This window comes from Sinocyclocheilus rhinocerous, unplaced genomic scaffold, assembly GCF_001515625.1.
Source record: "Sinocyclocheilus rhinocerous isolate Xijiao unplaced genomic scaffold, SAMN03320098_v1.1 scaffold807, whole genome shotgun sequence".
In the NCBI taxonomy this organism is placed as follows: Eukaryota; Metazoa; Chordata; class Actinopteri; order Cypriniformes; family Cyprinidae; genus Sinocyclocheilus; species Sinocyclocheilus rhinocerous.
This window is the reverse complement of record NW_015650326.1, coordinates 315,257-336,733: the sequence shown is the minus strand read 5'-3', so window position 1 is coordinate 336,733 and position 21,477 is coordinate 315,257. Positions and strand designations below refer to the sequence as shown.

The 21,477-nt window shown below is 36.0% G+C and overlaps 1 protein-coding gene and 1 pseudogene across 1 annotated transcript in view; one reads left to right on the top strand and one right to left on the bottom strand.

The window, feature by feature from the left end:
- Window positions 1-2,054: 2,054 nt before the first annotated feature.
- On the top strand, window positions 2,055-8,448 carry LOC107711698 (mitochondrial ubiquitin ligase activator of nfkb 1-A-like; annotated as a pseudogene).
- A 31-nt stretch (window positions 8,449-8,479) lies between these two features.
- Window positions 8,480-21,477, bottom strand: part of eif2b5 (eukaryotic translation initiation factor 2B, subunit 5 epsilon) — a 14,591-nt gene continuing 1,593 nt past the window's right edge. Inside the window, exons 2-16 of the mRNA XM_016516720.1 lie at window positions 19,322-19,446; window positions 19,055-19,240; window positions 18,348-18,525; window positions 17,273-17,353; window positions 17,117-17,194; window positions 16,730-17,042; window positions 15,491-15,636; window positions 13,872-14,016; window positions 13,542-13,643; window positions 11,928-12,035; window positions 11,718-11,808; window positions 10,680-10,803; window positions 9,149-9,274; window positions 8,961-9,071; window positions 8,480-8,691 (exon numbers count right to left, since the gene is read on the bottom strand). Coding sequence (XP_016372206.1) covers window positions 8,632-8,691; window positions 8,961-9,071; window positions 9,149-9,274; window positions 10,680-10,803; window positions 11,718-11,808; window positions 11,928-12,035; window positions 13,542-13,643; window positions 13,872-14,016; window positions 15,491-15,636; window positions 16,730-17,042; window positions 17,117-17,194; window positions 17,273-17,353; window positions 18,348-18,525; window positions 19,055-19,240; window positions 19,322-19,446 — 1,974 coding nt within the window. The 3' untranslated portion in view covers window positions 8,480-8,631. The remainder of the gene's footprint in view (window positions 8,692-8,960; window positions 9,072-9,148; window positions 9,275-10,679; window positions 10,804-11,717; window positions 11,809-11,927; window positions 12,036-13,541; window positions 13,644-13,871; window positions 14,017-15,490; window positions 15,637-16,729; window positions 17,043-17,116; window positions 17,195-17,272; window positions 17,354-18,347; window positions 18,526-19,054; window positions 19,241-19,321; window positions 19,447-21,477) is intronic.

The window sequence follows — 21,477 nt, the reverse complement described above, 5'->3', positions numbered from 1 at the left end:
AAATAATATTTGTTTTTCTTCTAATGAAATTTTCCTTATCCACCCAGAAAATCCTTGTGTATACACAATTACAAAAGAGTTGGACAATAGACTCCTTTTCCATTGAACAAAAATCACAGGAATAATTAATATCCAAATTAAATCTCTCTAACACACTTTTAGCTGGATATATAAAAATTATTTAACTTGAATATAATATTTGTTTTCCTTCTAATGAAATTTTCCATCCTTGTGTAAACACAATTACAAAACAGATGGACAATAGACTCCTTTTCCACTGAACAAAAATCACAGGAATAATCAATATCCAAATTAAATCTCTCTAACACACTTTTAGCTGGATATATACCATGTGAAATTTTAAATGTAACCTCTTTTACTTTATTATTTAAACAGTATATTTCACAAATACGCCAAGCTTTATTGCAATTTATATTTCTAAATACATTGGTCCACAATAAGCTTTTATAAGCAGCTGTATCACCTGTTATAATATTCCTAATATATTTATTAGTACAACTTTTTAAGAATATCAATGCTTCCTAGAAACATGCTGTCTTTAACATACTACATTGCCTCAGAAGAATCACTTCCACAAGCTCTAACAAAATGGACAACTTGTTGAGGTATGGCATCAAATACAACAGCATACACTTTTGGCGTAACTGGAAAACCAAATTTATCCAAAAATTCACTATTCACCAACAAAGTTGTCTAACTAACACAATCCTAACAAACCATACATCAATGGAAAGATATTTATTCAGCTTTGAGATGGTGTATAAATCTCAATTTCGAAAAATTGACCCTTATGCCTGGTTTTGTGGTCCAGGGTCACCAATATCATTTTCACACCAACTTTTTCCACTTTATTTTTCCCGTAAGTGTGGGTGCAGCCATTTGTAAATTTAACGTGGCTTCCGGTCTCAGCTATTTATAGCTGTACAAAACTGCTGCTTGATATTGCAAACTTGTGTGTCTTGCCATATTATTTTAATGTATTATCTTAATTATGAACACACTGGTTTGTAGTGCAAACAGTTTACTGCACTTTGTTATTCTTCTCGTTATTTCCCTACAGCGGCTAATGAACCGGAAGTCTTGCACATTCACAGAAAACGGCTTACTTCCACGTTGAAAAATAAGGTGGATAAAAGAGATTTATTTTATATTGCGAGTGGAGTGAGTTTACCCCTTGTTGTCCTTGACTTCATCACAGCCCTCCTGAGGACACACATGCACACTGCAGCTCAAATGATGGCGGATTGATGTGTGTTTAATAAGCTTCAGGTGAGAAAGACAATCCTATAGCTGAGAACCGTTTCCTACCGTAAATATATCAAAACTTAATTTTTGATTAGTAATATGCATTGCTAAGAACTTCATTTAAACCACTTTAAAGGCGATTTTCTCAATATTTAGATTTTTTTGCACCCTCAGATTCCAGATTTTCAAATAGTTGTATCTCAGCCAAATATTGTCCTATCCTAACAAACCATACATCAATGGAAAGATATTTATTCAGCTTTGAGATGGTGTATAAATCTCAATTTCGAAAAATTGACCCTTATGCCTGGTTTTGTGGTCCAGGGTCACCAATATCATTTTCACACCAACTTTTTCCACTTTATTTTTCCCTTAAGTGTGGGTGCAGCCATTTGTAAATTTAACGTGGCTTCCGGTCTCAGCTATTTATAGCTGTACAAAACTGCTGCTTGATATTGCAAACTTGTGTGTCTTGCCATATTATTTTAATGTATTATCTTAATTATGAACACACTGGTTTGTAGTGCAAACAGTTTACTGCACTTTGTTATTCTTCTCGTTATTTCCCTACAGCGGCTAATGAACCGGAAGTCTTGCACATTCACAGAAAACGGCTTACTTCCACGTTGAAAAATAAGGTGGATAAAAGAGATTTATTTTATATTGCGAGTGGAGTGAGTTTACCCCTTGTTGTCCTTGACTTCATCACAGCCCTCCTGAGGACACACATGCACACTGCAGCTCAAATGATGGCGGATTGATGTGTGTTTAATAAGCTTCAGGTGAGAAAGACAATCCTATAGCTGAGAACCGTTCAGCTGAGCTTATTCTTAAAGCTGCAGTGAATCTAATACATAATATAAATGTTGTATAATCAGACTAGTGATCATAGTAAACGGCCTGTATAGCCGTGGTTTCCTGGTTTATCGTACATAAAACTGCTCTGACAAGGTTTGCTTTCTCTGAGATTCATATTTATTTCGTGCTGTTTAGCCTTTTAACTCGCCGCTTGCTAATGTGTAGTTTCGCGACATTTTGTCAACACGACACATTGTGAGTTAGATATTTTGTTGTATACATTTAACGATATCTGTTCAGAAACATGAAGACGTGGAACACAATGGAAACGACACTAGATTATGCTTAACAAAACTGAACTAGCTGGATAGGATGTGGATTTATGACCTTAGTTTGATCTACAGTTTTAAATAATAATAATAATTATTATTATTACAGTTTTAAATTGTCATTAACAAACTTTACTTAATTGCATGAGCATAACATATTTTAAAAACCACGAAAACTCCTGTGAATAGAGCTTGCTACATTAATCAATACATTTTTGCCAGCCCCACTGCTATTGATTTTACTGAGACTGGTAGGTACGGTTTACCATGTTTACTGTGCTTTACAGCTAAACTTTTCTGACAGGCTTTACATGTTTCTCTCTTCGTCCAGAGCAGAAATGAGTGACCATCTCCTCAACCCACTGGCCGTCATATGTGCATGATCCTGCTTCGCCTTCTCTGGCCTGTTTTATAAACTATATTCAGATAAAAGACAAGAAATCCAGAAGCTGAAGGTTCAGTAGTGGTTTTTCTGGTCCATCTGAGCTGATTGTGGAATCAAACCCACAAGTTATAATTCATATAACATCATCATTGATACTGGGTCAGATCATATCTAGTGTACATTTCATGCCCATTGATAATTATATTTTTTCTAACAGATTTCTTCAGAAACATATTTTTATCCATCAAAAGAATTCGTACTATAATCTCATGTATGTATTTTAACAGGGTTCCTATGCAGTTTGGAAAAGCATGGAGAAAAAAGAAAGCAGAGTATGGAAAAATATTTGCATTTCCAGGCTGTTGCCCCTATTTAGTTTTCTATAAATTAAAATAAATGTATCATGCAAGAAGTGTTTTCATGGCTGCGGTTTACTGATTCTTTGGTGACTGTCAAATTCGACTGAATAATTATGCTAAATTATTGCATTATGCAAAAATACAGGTTATATTGTAGGTTTCTTCGCAGGATATTATTAGTACCATATTACAGAGCCTCTAAAAGGACCTTTGCAAAAATAAAAAATATACAGACTTTCATGTGTGCATGAGAAACCATTAAACTGAGCATATAGGACAGTGCACACTGATCCATCTATTGCACCATCAGCCCGTTTCACGGTGTGGTTTCTTGGCTGCCACAGAGTAGGCTATGCGTTAAAGCAGACCTAAGGCCTTGAAATATGACATACTGTCACATACAGCCTTTTTTGTAGACCATTGAACTTGGCAAATAGGACAATGCACACAGCCGTATTGTGCCGTCAGCCAGTTTCGTGCCATGGTTTCTCAGCTGCCACAGAGGATGCGTTAAATCGGACCGTGGGCCTTGACATTAGAGGTCCTACCATAAGGAAAGCCAAATTTTGAGCAAATAGATCTGTTAATTCATGTGCATCCATGCTCTCGTTTTCTTCATAGTAAAATGGCAGTGATGCACAAAGGAAATGGGTTCTAGTACGTAAGACTAGAAATTGTAATGCGCAAGCACGCAAAAAATTCCCGTGCGCATATGAATAGTTTCTTGAGGGCATGTAAAAGTCTGCATGTATGTATATATGTGTGTATATATATATATTATTTTAGGGGCTCTGTATGTTGTCACTTCGGGAAAATCAATGAAAAAAACCCCTGAGAAAAAATATTTACAGATGACTGTACTATATACCAAATATGAAGCTAAAAATAATGTTGTATGAACCGTCTGTTAAATATGGTCTGAAAATCTACTGAGAGTTTTGGAAATTTGAGTCCATTTTGAAATGGAAAATGTGTAGGAACCCTGTTTTTCAGTTGTCTTTAAGTTCCTTAAATGAGTTTTTGCAATGCTCGCTTTTTAAACCCATGAGGCTTGAATTCAAAATAATGAATAAAAAAAGCTTATCTACATTAATTTCTACAATGTAAATACCTTAGAAAAATTGATTGAGTTTAAACTGTCAACTGTTACTAACAAAACACCCCCTGAAAACTAAAAAAATGGTTTGACAAAACCATGTGACCAGCATCATGTGATTTCATTCATTCTCTCGTGTGGTGGATATTTTGAACACATTATGGTAAACTTCCTCTTCATTTTTTCTATATTTGATGTCCAGTGACCTTTTGTCAAGGAGTATATTAATTGCCCGTCTACTATGTTGGGCTGATTGTGTGCTTTGCAATATTTTAATGACTTCAATTCAAATAAATATTACAATTTGAGGTTAACCTGATCAAGAAAATAACATTTGGTTGGCCAGACGAAGCCTGCCATTGAAATCATGAGTCAAAATGGTGAAATTGTCAATTATGTTACTTGTAAACCCATACAGCTTGTCCGTAACAGTTGACAAACTCAACACCAGGAAAAACGTCTTTTTCTTTGTAATATCAAAATGGTATTTAATGATTAAGCTTGGCAACTAGCAGATAAAATATATAAAACTGAAACCAGTAGTTGTTTTATTGAGAAAGCAGATTGTTTTTGTTTTTCCTGATGTAAAATGTACCCTAAAATATAGAATGACTGTCATATGAAAGTTTACTGTAAGTAATAGATTCAGATAGATAGATAGTTTTATAAAAGTGGGCACATCCAAAGAGCTGCTTTTTACGTTTCCTCCACTTCACAGGAGATACCAAACTTTCAACCAGACCATCACCTGCTCAGGATTCTCAATGCGTCGTCCAACAAGAGACTTCATTATGTTGCTGTAGAAGGTAAATAAAATGCTCAATAACACCTCCTACTTTGAGAAGTCTTAATTGATGCATCCTTATTTTCCCTCCATTTCAGGATTGGTGCAGGCCACCGGAGAGCCCATTTCCAGCCAGTTCGTTCCACGCTGTCATGGTGTCATCCAAAAGATAACCGTGCACGAGCACTGGAAATACTGGAACTCTGTTCTAAAAACCTGGTAAATGCTTCACTGCCAATCATTTGGCTTGTTTAGGCAATAGGATAGGAAAAAACATATCTTTTTAAATGAAATCAATTTAATTACAATTTCTAATTTATCATTTTTTTTATTTTTGCATTTAATTATGATATAGTTGGAAATAATGCAACATTTACTTTTAGACCTCAGCCTTCAATCAATTTTTGGCCACCTCTGCTCTAGAAGATATAGTTCCTGGCATACAGTTGGTCTCTCAATACTATAGTTGTTCCTGTAGAGTGCATTAGTGCCTGCATACTTTTTCAGAGGTGTTGTTTCCGGAAGTATTTTTCCCATAGGGAGTTATAAAAAAAGCCTTTTGTTAAAGCTTTAAAATCCATGAACCAAACTATGAGGTGAATCAACATTACAAACATTGATTTGAAGCGAAAAGCCAGTGGTATTAGATTGTGTATTTTACAGCTTTAGTCAGGGAAATAACTGCAATCCCATGAACCATTGTGAATGACAATCTAATTAAAAATGGAGAAATATAAAACTATCCATTTAAAATGGTTGATTGTATCGGTCACACTTTATTTTAAGGTCCAGTTCTCGCTATTAACAAACTATTATCTACGACTTTTGCCTCAATAAACTCCTAATTTGCTGTTTATTAATAGTTAGTAAGGTACTTGTTAAGTTTAGGTATTGGGTAGGATTAGGGATCTAGAATATGGTCATGCAGAATAAATGCTTTATAAGTACTAATAAACAGCCAATATGTTAATAATAGGCATTCTAATAAGCAACTAGTTAATAGTGAGAATCGGTCTCTATACTAAAGTGAAACCATTGTATCTATAGAAACTATATACTGTAATTGACCAACTCGATTACATCACTCGCGCCGGTGCTTCATGGGAGTGGAGCTAAATATTTCATTATAAAACGGAGAGTTCCGGTCCTTGATTCTGATTGGCTGAGCCACGCTCGAAGCTGTTGTAAATTACTCTACAAACATACACCTTTGTTTACTTCTGTGTGTTGCTCGGCAACCACTTTGTTGCAACCACAACTGTTTCTGAGGAACTACATTGCTTGGTGAAAGAATACTGTTTTTATTTATATCATTACACTTTATTTGCTCTGTTTTATTTTGTGAAACCTTACTACGGAATAACCGTTTTATAAAAGTAATAAGCCCCGTGAAGCCGTGGTTTAGTTAATTTATAACAGCAAATTCACTGTAAACCATGGCTTCGCGGGGCTTATTGCTTTATTTGGTGCACTGAACTTTGTAGTTTTTTTCACCACTAATTCCACTATTAAACACGATTATTTTAATAAGTTGAATTAATGCAAAAAGATGGCTTCAACAAAAAATATACCATCGATTAACAACCACAGAGCTCACATCAAGTCTGTCCTTAAAATTGTCAGTTAGGGGGCCGTTCATATAGAACACGGTTTTCCATTGTTTTTTTTCTATGTAAACACTAGGGTTGCAAAGGGGTGGAAAATTTCCGGGTAACTTTCCAAAAATCCCTGAAATATGCCAGAAAATCCTGGAAAGTTTCCAAAATTTCTGGAATGTTTCTGAAATTTACTGGAAATTTTCCACCTTTTTGCAACCGTAGTAAACACGTGCTAGACGGACGTGTATGAGACTGTTGTGCTTAAGTCTGGCGTCTTTTGCAGCGTCTCGCACATGAGTGCCACGTTTTTAAGACGCCGTGTCACTTTCAACTTTTTGTTTTAAAACCACTCCTGAGCGCGGCTTTTCACACTTTTAGACACAAAGACGCATTCTGTGTGAACGGCCCCTTACTGTTAAAAATCTATTTCCCTTTAGAGAAAATTGAGTTTTTACTTCCGGATCGCGACTGTTGTGCTTTATACTCATTTTAGCACAATATTGACTAATCGGCATCCAGCACCAGAGCTATCTATTTTATATTTAAATTTTACATGCTTCATTATCTCTGTGAAAACAAGTTTCAGATTTTATGATAAAGTATGAAAAAACATCCACACAGGGTCTCCAAAAAAGTAAACGAGCAGCAGACCACCAACACCGTGCCCTTCAGCTTGCAAGGTTCAGCCCGGCTCATACATCAGCGAGGTCTCGGTGCGCGTGGATTCTCCTCTGGAGGCGAGCGGCGATTACCTGGAGCAGGTGCACAAGCGGCTCAGACAAGCCAAAGAGGGGCTGATGGACGCTGTCGTGCGAGAGCTGAGCGGGGAGAAGCCTGTGGAGCGAGAGGAGCGAGAGGAGCTGCTGCGTGTGGGATCGGCCCTCACCGCATTCGGGGAGCTGGTTCTGGAGCAGGATAAGATCATGAGGTTACAGCCACCCAGAGACGGCCGCAGCTACGTCCTGATCCCCAGTGATTACAAGAGCTTCATACAGCGTCACGAGAACAGCGCTAACATGTGGAAAGGCTTGATGGCGCTGTTCGGAATAACAGCGTTTACACTCGTAGCCGGTTTCATCCATGGTGCTCTTAATCAGGATAAAAAGAACTAGCTGACTGGGTCATAGTTTTTGATTATTGTAATTATGAAACTTATGACATTCAAAATCATGGAAATATTTTTCAAGGCTTGTGCACTGTAAGTGATCCAAACAATCTTTATATCTGCATTTCCTTACATATGAATCCAAAATAATATCAGCTCCCTTCTTGCTTGACTGATTCACCGATATTTAAAGCCATTCATAACTCATGGTTGTTCATGTTGACTTCAATCACTGTAATTCTGTTGTGGACTTTATCAAGTTTCACAAAGAATATTTCAGACGGTGATAACCAAGTATCCTATATAATTTTTTTATCAAATGGGTCTGTATGTTATTTTGAAAAATTTATTTTCCTTATCTATGAAATTAAAGCCAGTGGGGTCCAATGTTGTTTGTTCTTCAAAATATAATTTTTGTGTTCCGTATGAGAAATGCACATTTGGAACATGATGGTAAATTGAAGGTTCTGTATGTAATTTTTTAAAAAGCATAATATCATTTGCTTGCAGATATTTAGGGAACATGCTAAGCTTACATGTTTCTTCAATTAATGGAATTTCTAATCGCGATTACAATGATGGATTCCACAATTACCAAATCTTTCAAAGTCCGCTTATGTTATTCTGCGTGCTTAAGATTAGTTTTTTTTCTTTCTACGGGTAAACTTAAGGGTTTTCCCCATTGTTTTAAGTTTAGTTTTAATATAACATTAATACCCGTAGCATATAATAACATAAATCAAGAAAAAAAAAAAAAAAAACTAAGAATAAATATCCATTTCCACACCTTTATATGTTTCCATTTGTCAGGACCATCAAACCATTCCACAAACATTGGTGTTTTTTCTGGTTTGTAAAGTGTATAAATGACCATCCAAAGTGTGTTAAGTCACACACATGATGGTTTATGTTCATTCATCTCCTTCTGAAGACTCCTCAGCCTCCTGTAGCCACTGAATGAACTTCAAGAGCTGCGGACAGACAGGATAGAAGAACTCCAAGTTAACACAGTCCTCTTTCACACACACTCCAGTCATTTCCTAGAAAACTTGCTCTGGTAACTCTTCTGGCATGGTGTGATTTTGATGATTCACACCTTTACCATGTTCTGCGCTTGCATTCACACACACCACTGACAGCCCCGTAAAGACAGCTTGCAATTTGACAGCAATGTTCAGAATTAAAAATCGAGTGTAAATGTAGCTACAGGCTTCATTTGACATCATTTAAACCTTCGCACCCCTTGATTTCTGCGGAGCTGTTGGCTCTTGTCTGTGGTGGAGCCCTGATTGAACCAGTGCATGATGCCTTCCTCCTCCAAGATCTCCAGCTGGTACATACTCATCAGCACCTGAAGTGGACAGACATCACGTACAATCAGCAAGAGAATGTGTGTTTTTGATCACTGCAGAAAAAGAGATGGCTCACTTTGACCAAAGCTGCCCAATGAGTTTCACGTTCAAGGAAAACCTCCTCCATGGAAGCAAGACAGTCCAGTTGGTCTTGAGGTCTCTTCACATAGTTCTTAAAGACTGGCGCCCACTTCTTCAACAACTGAGGAAAAATACAGGGACTGTTCTCAGTATCTCCTGCTGTAGTCAAATAGTCAAGTCACCTTTATTTCTAGAAAGATTTAATCAATACAGACTGTGTCAAAGCAGCTTCAAATAGCAGAATCAATTAGTTTTAGATTCTGAAAACTGTTCAAATGCTGAAAACAATGTTCAGGTGAAGCATCAGACTTATACATATCCATGGATTAAAGTTCTCTGTCGCTATGATTGCAGAGAGGCCATGTATGAGATCAATTAGCAGGGGCTTAAGGTAAAAACACCACCAAAATGAACAAAAATGCCCCCAAATTCAAGATAAGGGGGCAAATAAAATGCTCTGCACAATTAACCTAAATTGAATAGGACTTAAAGTAAAGTAAAATAAAGTATTTATTGTGGCATTACATTTAGATCTGCTCATGTTGCATCAAAGATTTATTTTTATGCAGCGTTGAGCATTACAACCAATCATACACGTTTCTGTTGAGTGTATGAATGCAATGGCCAATCAGAGTCACCGCTGAAAACTCTAACTGAATTCTGCACTCTTGCGAATTCTATTATCATAATCAAAAATGCAAGCAAGAGATCGATTCTGCAGTGTAGACAGCTTCATTGATGATAATGGGAGTTTTTGTTTGAAATGCTGCTAAGGTAACCAATGTGAAGTCTTTATTCTGTAATGTGTAAAAATGCAATGAACTAATTCAGAAGCGACCCTCAACCTTGTTTGTGTAGCTTTTGTGGTAAGCCTTTTCCCCAGACACGCACACACACACAAAAAAAATGATATATATATAAATTTACAATATCAAGGGCAATAATCAATGATAATGGCTGAAATGATTATCAGGAGACTTATATAGAGCCTTTTGCACAAGAATTGCACTTTTTGTTCTTTAAGTGTTTAAGCGATAGTTCACCCTAAAATGAAAATTCTGTGATGATTTCTCCCTCAAGTTGTTCCAAATATGTAAGAGTTTATTTCTTCTGTTGAGCACAAAAAAATATATATTTTGAAGAATGTTGGTCACCAAACTGTTGCTGGTCCCCATTGACTTCTATAGTAGGGAAAAAAAAACAATAGAAGTCAATGGGTACCACCAGCAACTGTTTGGTTACCAGCATTCTTCAAAATATATTCTTTGATGCTCAACAGAAGAAAGAAATTCATACAGGTTTGGAATAACACTCAAAAGGTTAAGTGAATGATGACAGAATTAAATTTTTGGGTGAACTATCCCTTTAAGAGGTTTACTTAAAACATTGTTTTCCGTTCCAAGATTTATAAAAAAAATAAACATGCTTCTAAAAAGTGTATTGGTCTGATAAACGGTGTAATCCTTGAAAACAGTTTTTTTTTTTTCTTTGCTTAATCCCTGAACATATGGAGCAGTCATACTCACAGGCAGCAGGTGTGATGAATACTGAGCTGTGCTTATCTGAGCCCCCTGCTGGTGGAAAGGAAACTCAAGCACAACTCGAATCAAGATCTGCATAACCTCCTTCAGAGAAATGTTGTAGGCGTACCTGAGAAAAGACACCTTATCATACAAGTAGTATGACTTTTGTGAAGCTATAAACATTTTGTGTGAGGGATAGAAAAATCCTCCATTTACTTAAAGTCTTTCCCTCGAACTGTCAAATCTCATTCTTAATTTTTCAGGATCAAATCAGCACACCGACAAATAGCAAAAGCAATGTCATTTGGCCATCAACATCCATGCAATGTTTGGTCTGTTTATCATATGGCATCTGAAAAACTGGAAGGTAGTTCACATGTTTTTCTTTATTTTTTGTAGCTCAACAGCTGAGGTCACTATGAACTGTTGTTGGAAAAGAGCTCTGTGAACATTTTGCAAAGCATATTCTTACGTGTCAGAGAAAATAGCAGTATATGGACTTGCAACAAGAGGTAAGTAATCTCTTCATTTTCAGGCGAATCATTCTAATAACTGGAATGTTTAAATAAATCCAAAGTTCTATCATGAAACTCTAGATGGCGCAGTCCAATAGGTTCCAACTCGGACATAATCAGACATCATCATTCACATGGCGCAGCTGATTGGTTTTGTTCCGCATCAGCAGCCAATGAGCTTGCTGCTCAACATTCAAATACTCGGTTAGTGGTTGCTGTAGCACTTCAGAAACCCTCCACCTTCCCCAGCTCCACCTGTATAGATCTGCTATGGGTAATTTCATGCATGTTATATATGGAGGTTATTTCATGTTTTATATGTGCAGCAGCAGTATTTCTTTCATGCTCACAGCAGCATGTCTGTGGATGTTTGGGCAGTTGTAAGTCTCTGTACTTGCTCGGCAACAGCGTAGCAGATCAATTCCGCCAAGACCAAACCCATTAACACTGCCATGTATATCACCATGCTAAACTCTCCGAGAGTTGTCATGACAGAACTGGAACTATGTATGTAATTGTAACTTACTTGAGTGAGTTGATCTCAAGAACCAGATTGTCACAACTTATGTTCTCATCCAACCCTCTCTGTAACGTACCATGAACCTCATTCTGAAACACTGAGGGGAAAGAACAGTTAGAATAAACCTGGGAGATCCAAGTAATATTAGAAAGGGTAAATTGAGCCCTGCTTAATATTTATGTCAGATATATGGACGCAACACTTTACACTTCTCACCTTTGACATCATCCAGTTCAGGTGATGCCGGGTGGCTTCCCAGGTCATGTGACCCCTCACTGACCTCACTTTCACTGTCACTTTCTGGGTCGGCATTCAACACTAGGCCTGGAAACATGATATCACCATTAATGCCTGTTTATTTAACTTTAATTGCATTACCAAAAAAAACAAAAAAACATGTATACACCTTTCGCATTCCCGGGTCAGTTTTGACCCGGTGAAACATGAACTTATAAAACAGTCGTAACTTCATATTTTCCAGCTTAAACCATATTGTATCTGATCAGTAGCTTCTTATTAATGAGTAAATGTGCAAAAATGTCAAAGTTAATAATGTTACTGTGTGTTACTACATTATTACTGTATTTACCCTACTTTTTATTAAACTGAGAAATGATGTGAAATTTCGAAGTTTACAAGAACTACAGCAAAACCATTGATGCGAGATTTTTTTTTTTTCAGTATTCATGAGACACTTTATTTCAACATATCTTTATATGAAATTTCTAAGAACATATTAACTGATAATTACCAGTATTAACTCCACTGGAATGAAGGGAATTTAATTAAATTCCTTTGAACTTACAAATCATGCTGCTAAAAAAAGTCAAAATTTGTGAAACCTACATATACTTTTTCTAACAAAACAACATCAAAACAACAATTACTTGCTTCATCAATAAGTGGAGGTAGAGTGTAATGTGGACTTCTCGGTCTCTTTTTTCAAATTTAGATTATTTGGTTTTGGAACTTTTGCTCTACACACATCCCTTTGGGCTCTAGTTCATTAGATAAAGTTGATTTGTTATATATTACATCTTTTGTCTGTTTATAGTGTCTTTTTGCATGCATATTCAAATCTACCAACAAAATTAAATCATAAAATTGTATGCGAGATACAAAAAAAATCTTTTCAGGTGTAAAGCCACAGTTCACTAGGTCAAAACTGACCCGAATGAGAAAGATGGAACAATTTAGTTTAAATGGTTATATATGCTAAAAATTTATCTTAAAAAATCTGAATGAATAAATAAATAAATGATGTGTATTTTGATGGTCTTAATACATATGCAAAGTTTTGATAGTCTTAATACATATGCCAACTAATGTTTTTTTTTTTTCAAGAAATTTTTATGTACCGCTTCCAGGTCCAAACTGACCTGAATGCGATAAGAGGATTATATTCAAGCATTACTTCATCCAAATTTGAAAAGTCATTTTTTTTATTCATCCATAAGTTGTTGCAGACTTGTAAAACTTTCCTCCATGGTATAAAAACTGGTTGATAAGACTTGTGAGCTGTTTTCCAAGATTTCTGAAGCTTATTTTTTAGCTTTGTGTGAGGAACTGACTGAACCTGAAGTCGCTATTCGCTGATAATGTTCCCCTCCAGAGGGCTGTTAACTGCAGTTATGGTATAGAGTCAGTTTAACCCATATACTTGTGATCAAATGTATAGACCAAATCATTATAGCTGCATAGAGCAACAATTCCTTCAAATCCTTTGTGAAAAGAAAAAGTCGTACAGGTTTGGAACAACATAAGGGTGAATAAATGAGGACAATATTTTGAGTCTAACTTGAATCTAATATTTTACGGCAGACATCTCACCCCAAATGCATTCAGCGAGCTCATCTTCCTCTGTGTCTTCAAGACTGCTGGTCTTCCATCTGTATCCTTTTCCCTCTGAACCAACCTCTGCTGGGTTAAACACTGACAAAACAAAAAAAGAGCTAAAAATGACACTTTGCCATTGTGAACGGCATCCAAAATGTAGTATAATACATGTAACGTGATAAGGACAGAATAATGTTACCAAATATAATCCCATCAGATTTTCAACATCTACGACCCACAAACTACAACAGCAGAGTCACAGTTAATAGTATTGTACTGAACTTGTACTATGTCCATATGTAAGAAAATAAGAGGAGCAAGAACCTTTCTGTTTGGTTTTGTCTTTTCTGTAGCCAACATCATTGTCATCGCTCAAGAACTCATCATCATCTTCATCATCCTCTTCATCTGGATGGTGCATGGACAGAACTGTGCCTTCCGGAAGAGTAATATCTGGACCCACCACAACCTGCATTTCAACATTTGATTAGAAAACAAGGCAACTAGCAAGTGATTTGGATACACAGTAAAACATTTTCAATTTCTGTAAAATAAACTAGTATCTCATTATGCCTCTATTCTGATCATCAACAATTTAGGGACCAAACTATCATTTCATGTCATAACTTTCAGGTCTTAAATATATTTGAATATATATTTTAAAAATATATTAAGTTTAAATATTATATAGAATGCAGCAGTTTAGTTGAGACTAGAGCTGCACGAATCTGGAGAAATTGAGAATCACGTTTTTTGTTTAAAATAGAGATCACAATTCTGAATAGTCAACTTTACTAGAAGTTCTGACAAAATGTTAATTGCTTTAAAAAAAAATAAAAAATCAGTTTCAATGAATGATTCAATGACTCACTCATAAAGGACTTCACTTGTTCCTTACTGAATGAATTAGCGATTTTAAAAGAATCTCTTGATTGAATGATTCAATGACTCACTCATAAACACTTCACTTGCTTCATTACTGGATGAATCAGTGTTTTTTTAAAGAATCTCTTGAATGAATGATTCAATGACTCACTCATAAACACTTCACTTGCTTCATTACTGGATGAATCAGTGTTTTTTTTAATGAATCTCTTGAATGAATGATTCAAGGACTCACTCATAAACACTTCACTTGCTTCATTACTGGATGAATCAGTGCTTTTTTTATGAATCTCTTGAATGAATGATTCAATGACTCACTCATAAACACGTCACTTGCTTCATTACTGGATGAATCAGTGTTTTTTTTAAAAGAATCTCTTGAATGAATGATTCAATGACTCACTCAAAGACTTCAATTGCTTCATTACTGGATGAATCACGCTGCGTCCGAAATCACAAAACTCCCTACTATATAGCAGGCGAAAAACAGTATGGGAGGCAAGTAGTATGTCTGAATTCATAGTCCTCGAAAAACAGTAGGCGAAAAGTACCCGGATGACCAACTTCTTCCTCCCGGATTCTGAAGTGCGCATTAGATGGACACTTTACCATCCCATGAGGCCACAGGAGAGGATTTATGAATGGCAGTGAAGCGACGCAACCGACGCTGGTAAGTCATGTGACGGTAACAAAATGGCGGATGTAGTACGTCCGAATTTCATTCATACTACCCATATTCATACTAGATAGAACATACTTTTTTAACGGTCGTTAAGTAAATTAAAATTCAAATGTAGTGTCTACTCACACAGTACACAATTTTGGACACACCGTCAATGTTTTTGAACAAATCTCTTCAAACACATTTTTAACAGTCACTTGTCCCCACCTACTGGCATAATGATGTAATTGATACAATCTTTATCTGAAGCGTTTAGGAATAAAATCACTTGGGTGTTTGAATCGAGATCATTTAACAATTAATCGTGCAGCTCTAGTTCAGACAGCAAATAAAAAAACGGTTGTCTTTAATTCGAGGCTGTGTTGTGGTGTCTTACATTGTAGGCGAGCACACACTGCTCATTCAAAACAACTCCGTGTTTCACCTCCACATTATCACAGATAACAGACTGCTTGACCTTCACATCGTCGGCTATGTGGACTCTGTTCCATATGTAAGCTCTATCCAGAGTCACATTGTCTCCTAAGTAGACAAAACAGCAGTTAGCAGGATGTCAAACAAATAGTTTTCACACGGTCACATAGTATTTTTTTAAAAAGTGCCAACATATAAAGAATATATACAAAAATATACAGGAGAGTAGGGCTGGGCGTTATGGCTAAAAACATCACAATAGTTTTTTTTCCCCCATATCATACAATATCAATATTTATCATGCCGTTAATTTACCATAAATGAGGAAGGAAATGCTTTCCACAAGTCTGATAGACCTTGAGAAGGAATGTAAACGTAACTTTTTTTGTTCATAATTAAACTCCACAGAGTAAGCTTTTAATTTAGAGCCCCATGAAATCCATTTTATTTTTCCCTACAATGTGTTTTTGCATTTTAATTTGTCTGGACTCTATGTGTTTTATGTTTTAAAACAAATCAAATTCATCAAAAATTGTGTCTAATGAAATCAATTAATAGAACTTTAACAGTATAATTAAAATCTAATCAAATTTTAAAAAATAATTACAATGCATTTTAATTTTTTGCCAAATAAGATGCTGCACAAAATAACTATATCAATTAAAACATGGATGAAAAATATCTTAGTTGCATGATATTCCTCAAAAACAATAATATTATTATTACTTTAAGAAATACATTACATTTTATTATAGAACAGCTATAGATTTCTGTAATTTCTGTCACAAGTTAAACTGAATTCTTATTTTGATCTTTCAGTTTCAGTGTGTATTTAACAGTAGTTTTTTCTCAAATGAAAGGGTGTAAAGCTGCTGAAGTGACTCTCAGAGCCGCTCTGGAGATGAAGTTCACGTGTTCGCCCTCATATATTGAAAACAGTAAGTGTTGCGTGTTTGAGTTTGAGTAGTAGATGAAATTACAGCACTCATTCACACAGAGACACGCAGAACATGCACCGACTGGCCGCTGTTGCATTTATTAGCCGAGTGCTCGGCTGTTAGATTAATCCATATCGAGTAGAAATGTCCATAGCTTAAAATTATCAACATTAATTTTATTGCAATCTCAATATGATATTGTTTATCACCCAGCCCTACAATATCATGCACCGAAACCAAGTCAGTTACTGTAAATACTGTACCGATGACACAGTTTGCACCAATCACAGTATTTGATATGGTGCAGTTTGCTCCAATCATTGTATTTCGGCCAATAAGCACATTTTCCTCCATCTGGCTGCCGTGACCCAGACTGACCCCTGTCTCACGGTACACATTATGCCGAGAGTGAGTACAGCTCTGGCCTTCCTGGTCTGCAAAGTTGGCCTCGGGTGTGATGGGATAGACCCAGCGGCGGATCGTGTCGGAAGAGACGGTGTCGTACATGAGGAGGTTCGACACACGAGCCCCATATCCATCTTTAGTGACATGCATATGGATCTGGTTTCCCAGGATCTAGTGAAAAAACCCTGTGTCAGATAATATACGAATTCATAAATGAGCAAGTCGCATGATTCTGTGTCTCATACCTCTTCATTGACTAGAAGCCCACGGACAAAGTCATTTTTGGTCTGGTAGTCAAAGTTGTCTGTGAAAAGCTCAGCAACCTACATTTAAACAACATTCCCTTTCATCAAGCAATATGTTTATGGTTTAAACAAACTGTAAAACAAATGAACACTCACCTGTGGAGAACAGATGCTAATATGACAATCCAGAAGATCAAACCTAATTTCAAACTCATCACTTCCACTATGGAAAATATTCTGTGTGGGAAAGAAAGAACAATTATAATCACTTAATGCTATGATTTTTATTTGCTTTGTCGAGCTGACTGGGAAAGCATCTAAACATTATGGTTTTATTTGTTGTACTGTCTGATTTGCATGACTGCCATACCCTTCATTTGATTAATAAACTTCATTGATCGTTAATAATCACCATTGAGAATGAGTATTACAAGATCAAAAGTAAAAGAGGAGTAATGCTACCATTTCTCAATGCAAACAGCAAACTGCAGGTGATTCAGCCACAATGTTAGTAAGTGTACCTTCTTTTTCCTCATGTAGCATTACTTATAGGGATGCTCCGCTCAGGATTTTTTCAGACATTAATACTTTTATTTAGCAAAGATGCATTACATTTTTATAAAGTGACTGTAAAACCATTTAAACCGTTACAAACTATTTTTGTACTTCTTGAACATCAAAGAACCTGTAGTTTATACAAAATTATTAAGCAGCACAACTGCTTTCAACATTGATAATAATCAGAAATGTTTCTTGAGCAGAAAATCAGCATATTAGAATGATTTCTGAAGGATCATGTGACACTGAATGATGCCGAAAATTCAGCTTTGATCACAGGAATAAATATTGTAAAAAGGTTTTTTAAATAGTAAACTAATTTACAGTATTACAGTTTTTACTGTATTTTTGATTAAATAAATGCAGCCCTGGTGAGCAGAAGAGACTTCTTTCAAAAACATTTGATGATGTTTTTGCATCATCAGTATAGGGGTGTGCGATATTGACAAAAAATTATATCTCGATATTTTATGGGATTTTATCGATAACGATAATTAGACGATATTTTGCTGAGTGTGATGTCAAATCGCACATCGTTAAAACAACAATTACGATATTATCGCAGACGATATATATCACACACCCCTACATCAGTATGAGATTGGTTTATGAAATTGGCAAATTGAAAGCAAAGCAAATTGGAGCACCTCTAAATATTAGTAAAACATCTCACCATAGGGAAGTGAAGTCTCTTTAAGGCCTGTGCTCTCTGGTAATGAAGAATGCGCTTGCTCTTGCCGTCCATAGCTATTATAATGTCATCGTCTTCACAGCGAGTCTTGTGACCGGGAGGCGACTCTTTGAAGATCATGGTCATCACCGAGACGTTCTTATCCATATTGCGCCGCTGTCTTTCAGGAAAGTACAAATGGTTTTAACTACATGTGACCCTGGAGCACAAAAGCAGTCTTAAGTCGCTGGGGTATATTTGTAGCAACAGCCAAAAATACATTGTATGGGTCAAAATGATAGATTTTTCTTTTATGCCAAAAATCATTAGGATATTAAGTAAAGATCATGTTCCATGAAGATATTTTGTAAATTTCCTACCGTAAATATATCAAAACTTATATTTTGATTAGTAATATGCATTGCTAAAAACTTCATTTGGACAACTTTAAAAGCGATTTTCTCAATATTTTGATTTTTTTGCACCCTCAGATTCCAGATTTTCAAATAGTTGTATCTCAGCCAAATATTGTCCGATCCTAACAAACCATACATCAATGGAAAGCTTATTTATTCAGCTTTCATGTGATGTATAAATCTCAATTTCGAGAAATTGACCCTTATGCCTGAATTTGTGGTCCAGGGTCACATATTAAATTATACTATGGAACTTTTATATCTAGACAGGGTCTGTGGAGGAGCGACACTCACTTGTGTTCCTGTAAAGCCTGGGAAATATCGATGTTGGACACCACGTCCCCATACACCAGCAGAAAGTCCGAGCGGACGAGAGCTTTGGCGTCCACGTCCCTCAACACATCCCCGAGGGAACGGTACAGGTCAGAGGTGATGACGTGCACCACATTTGGAGATGTGGGGCGACACCATTTGGACTTCCTGTGAAATAAGACAGCAAATGCTGAGTGATCAGAGTCACGGTCATTCAACAGTGTCATTAAAAACGTCACAGTGTCTCACCGTAAGTGTTCCTTTATTTTGCTGGCCATCCAGCAGCAGAAGACAAACGTCTCTTGCACTCCAGTAGAGGTCAGGAACTCTAATGTGTAGTCAATCATGGAGACATTAGCCAGAGGCAGAAGAGCCTGATGGGAAAGAGGAAGAGTGAAAAGGTACTCTATAAATAGTCTGGAACTCTGAATTAAACAGGTAACATGTAATACTCTTCATTTACAAAAACTCGTGATACCATGGTAAATTAAATGCTAGTACCATGGTACAGTTCTTTTTTGTGTCTTCTTGCGCTTGAATGGACAAATACACACACAAATTATGTCAAAAATACCCATCCTGGCCAGTAACCTTGTATAAATCGATCAACACATTAGATCTGTGCATTAGGGCTTGTGACTTGCACTTGTCTGTCATTAATGTTAATAAAACAGCAAAAGACTGAATAGCTTTTAAAAGGATTACTCTATATTAAATTTATAAAGTGAGAACTATGCGGTGTTATTTATATCCGATTATTCAATTTCTGTACCTCAATACTACTGTTAGATCTACCAGAAAAAACTGAAACCACTGTTTGAAACCACTTTGCTGCATTGTTTAATTTGTGCTATTGCTTGTCATTTATTTCTTTGTTCTTATTTTATTACTGAGTGTCTTCGGTAATGTCTGAACTCTGTATTAGTTAGGCTAGTAGTTTTTGCTGAGGTATTGAAATGGGTCAAAATGCCAACCATAACTTTCTGTTAGGGGTCGACCGATATGTGCTTTTCAGGGCCGATGCCGATACGATTATTACAGATCAAGTAGACCGATAACCGATATTTTGAACCATTATCTCATGTAAAAAAGAAAATTAATGACAAAATTAAGAATAACAAGGGCTCTGACAAAAACTTTCTTTAAATGCCTTTAAATTATTTTATCGGCAAATCAGTTTTGAAAATTACCGATAACCATTTTAAGAATTTTTATATCTGCGCCGATAATCAGCCAGACCGATAATCGCTTGACCCCTACTTTCTATTCTATTTTATTCATTTATTTTATTGTGCAAGGGCTAGTGAAAATGTTGGCAGCACAAGTATAAAACTATTTTTAATTTTCACTTCCCAACAAAATCACGTCACTAACTCTAGAATGATTCATACTTTTCAAACGTAGCTATTCAAGTCATGTGGTGAAAATTCATGTACTTTTTCGTATTGCAAAGCCAGTTTTTTTCCAATATAGTGCAGTTCTTACATTAATGAATGATTTCCATACTCATGTACCAAGGTATTCAAAAGTACCATGTCCAAAAAAAAAAAAAAAGGTAAAATAAAACGGCATCAGATGGTAATACTATGGTACTTTAATATATACCATGTTAATCGATTACTATAGTCACCTAGCATGGTATTTAAATGCATGTATATAAAAAGCAGGGGAGAAAGTCACTTTTCCCAAAGAGCATTGTCTATGGAGTTGTTATGTACAATAACAATGCCTTTCTGGTTAATAACATCCTTATTTAGCTATAATAGTATATAGACAAATCAGTGAAACCTAGGTTGTCACAATGAGTTTCTTTCTTATACAACAGTCCATAAGCGATGAAAATAAGAATGCAGTACTATTTAGCATATTGATCTCAATAGGGAAGTAACGATTAACCGCGAGCCGGTTGAAAATCGATTCAAATATGTGACGATTCAAATCGGTTGAGATGCTAAACAAATCGCGATTTATTTAGAGTTAGGAGTTTATATGAATGCATGTCTGAAGGGAACTTACAGTCTTTAGAAAAGTTTAGATGGTATTTTTTCTTTTTATAATGCAGCGTTGCTTTGCTTTGTTTACAGCCGAAACCAAGGAAACGCTTTAAGCGCCACCTGCTGGCAGAGAGTGTATCTGCGTCTCATTCACCTCGTCTGCTGTTTCGGTTTCATGCATATATTTTTGTATGTATAGTTTCACAAAACTGAAGTCAAACCACTCTATTTTTGCTTCAAATTTCGACATTATAGAATCTAATTTAGATTAAAAACGGCTCATGTTGCATGTATGCAGCATCTTTGTTTGGATCAAGATTAAAATGCAGTGGCTGCTTCTAATTTTAAACGGAAAGAGCACAGACAAAGCCTTATTTTGTTTATATGAAGAGATATATTTTATTTGTGTTA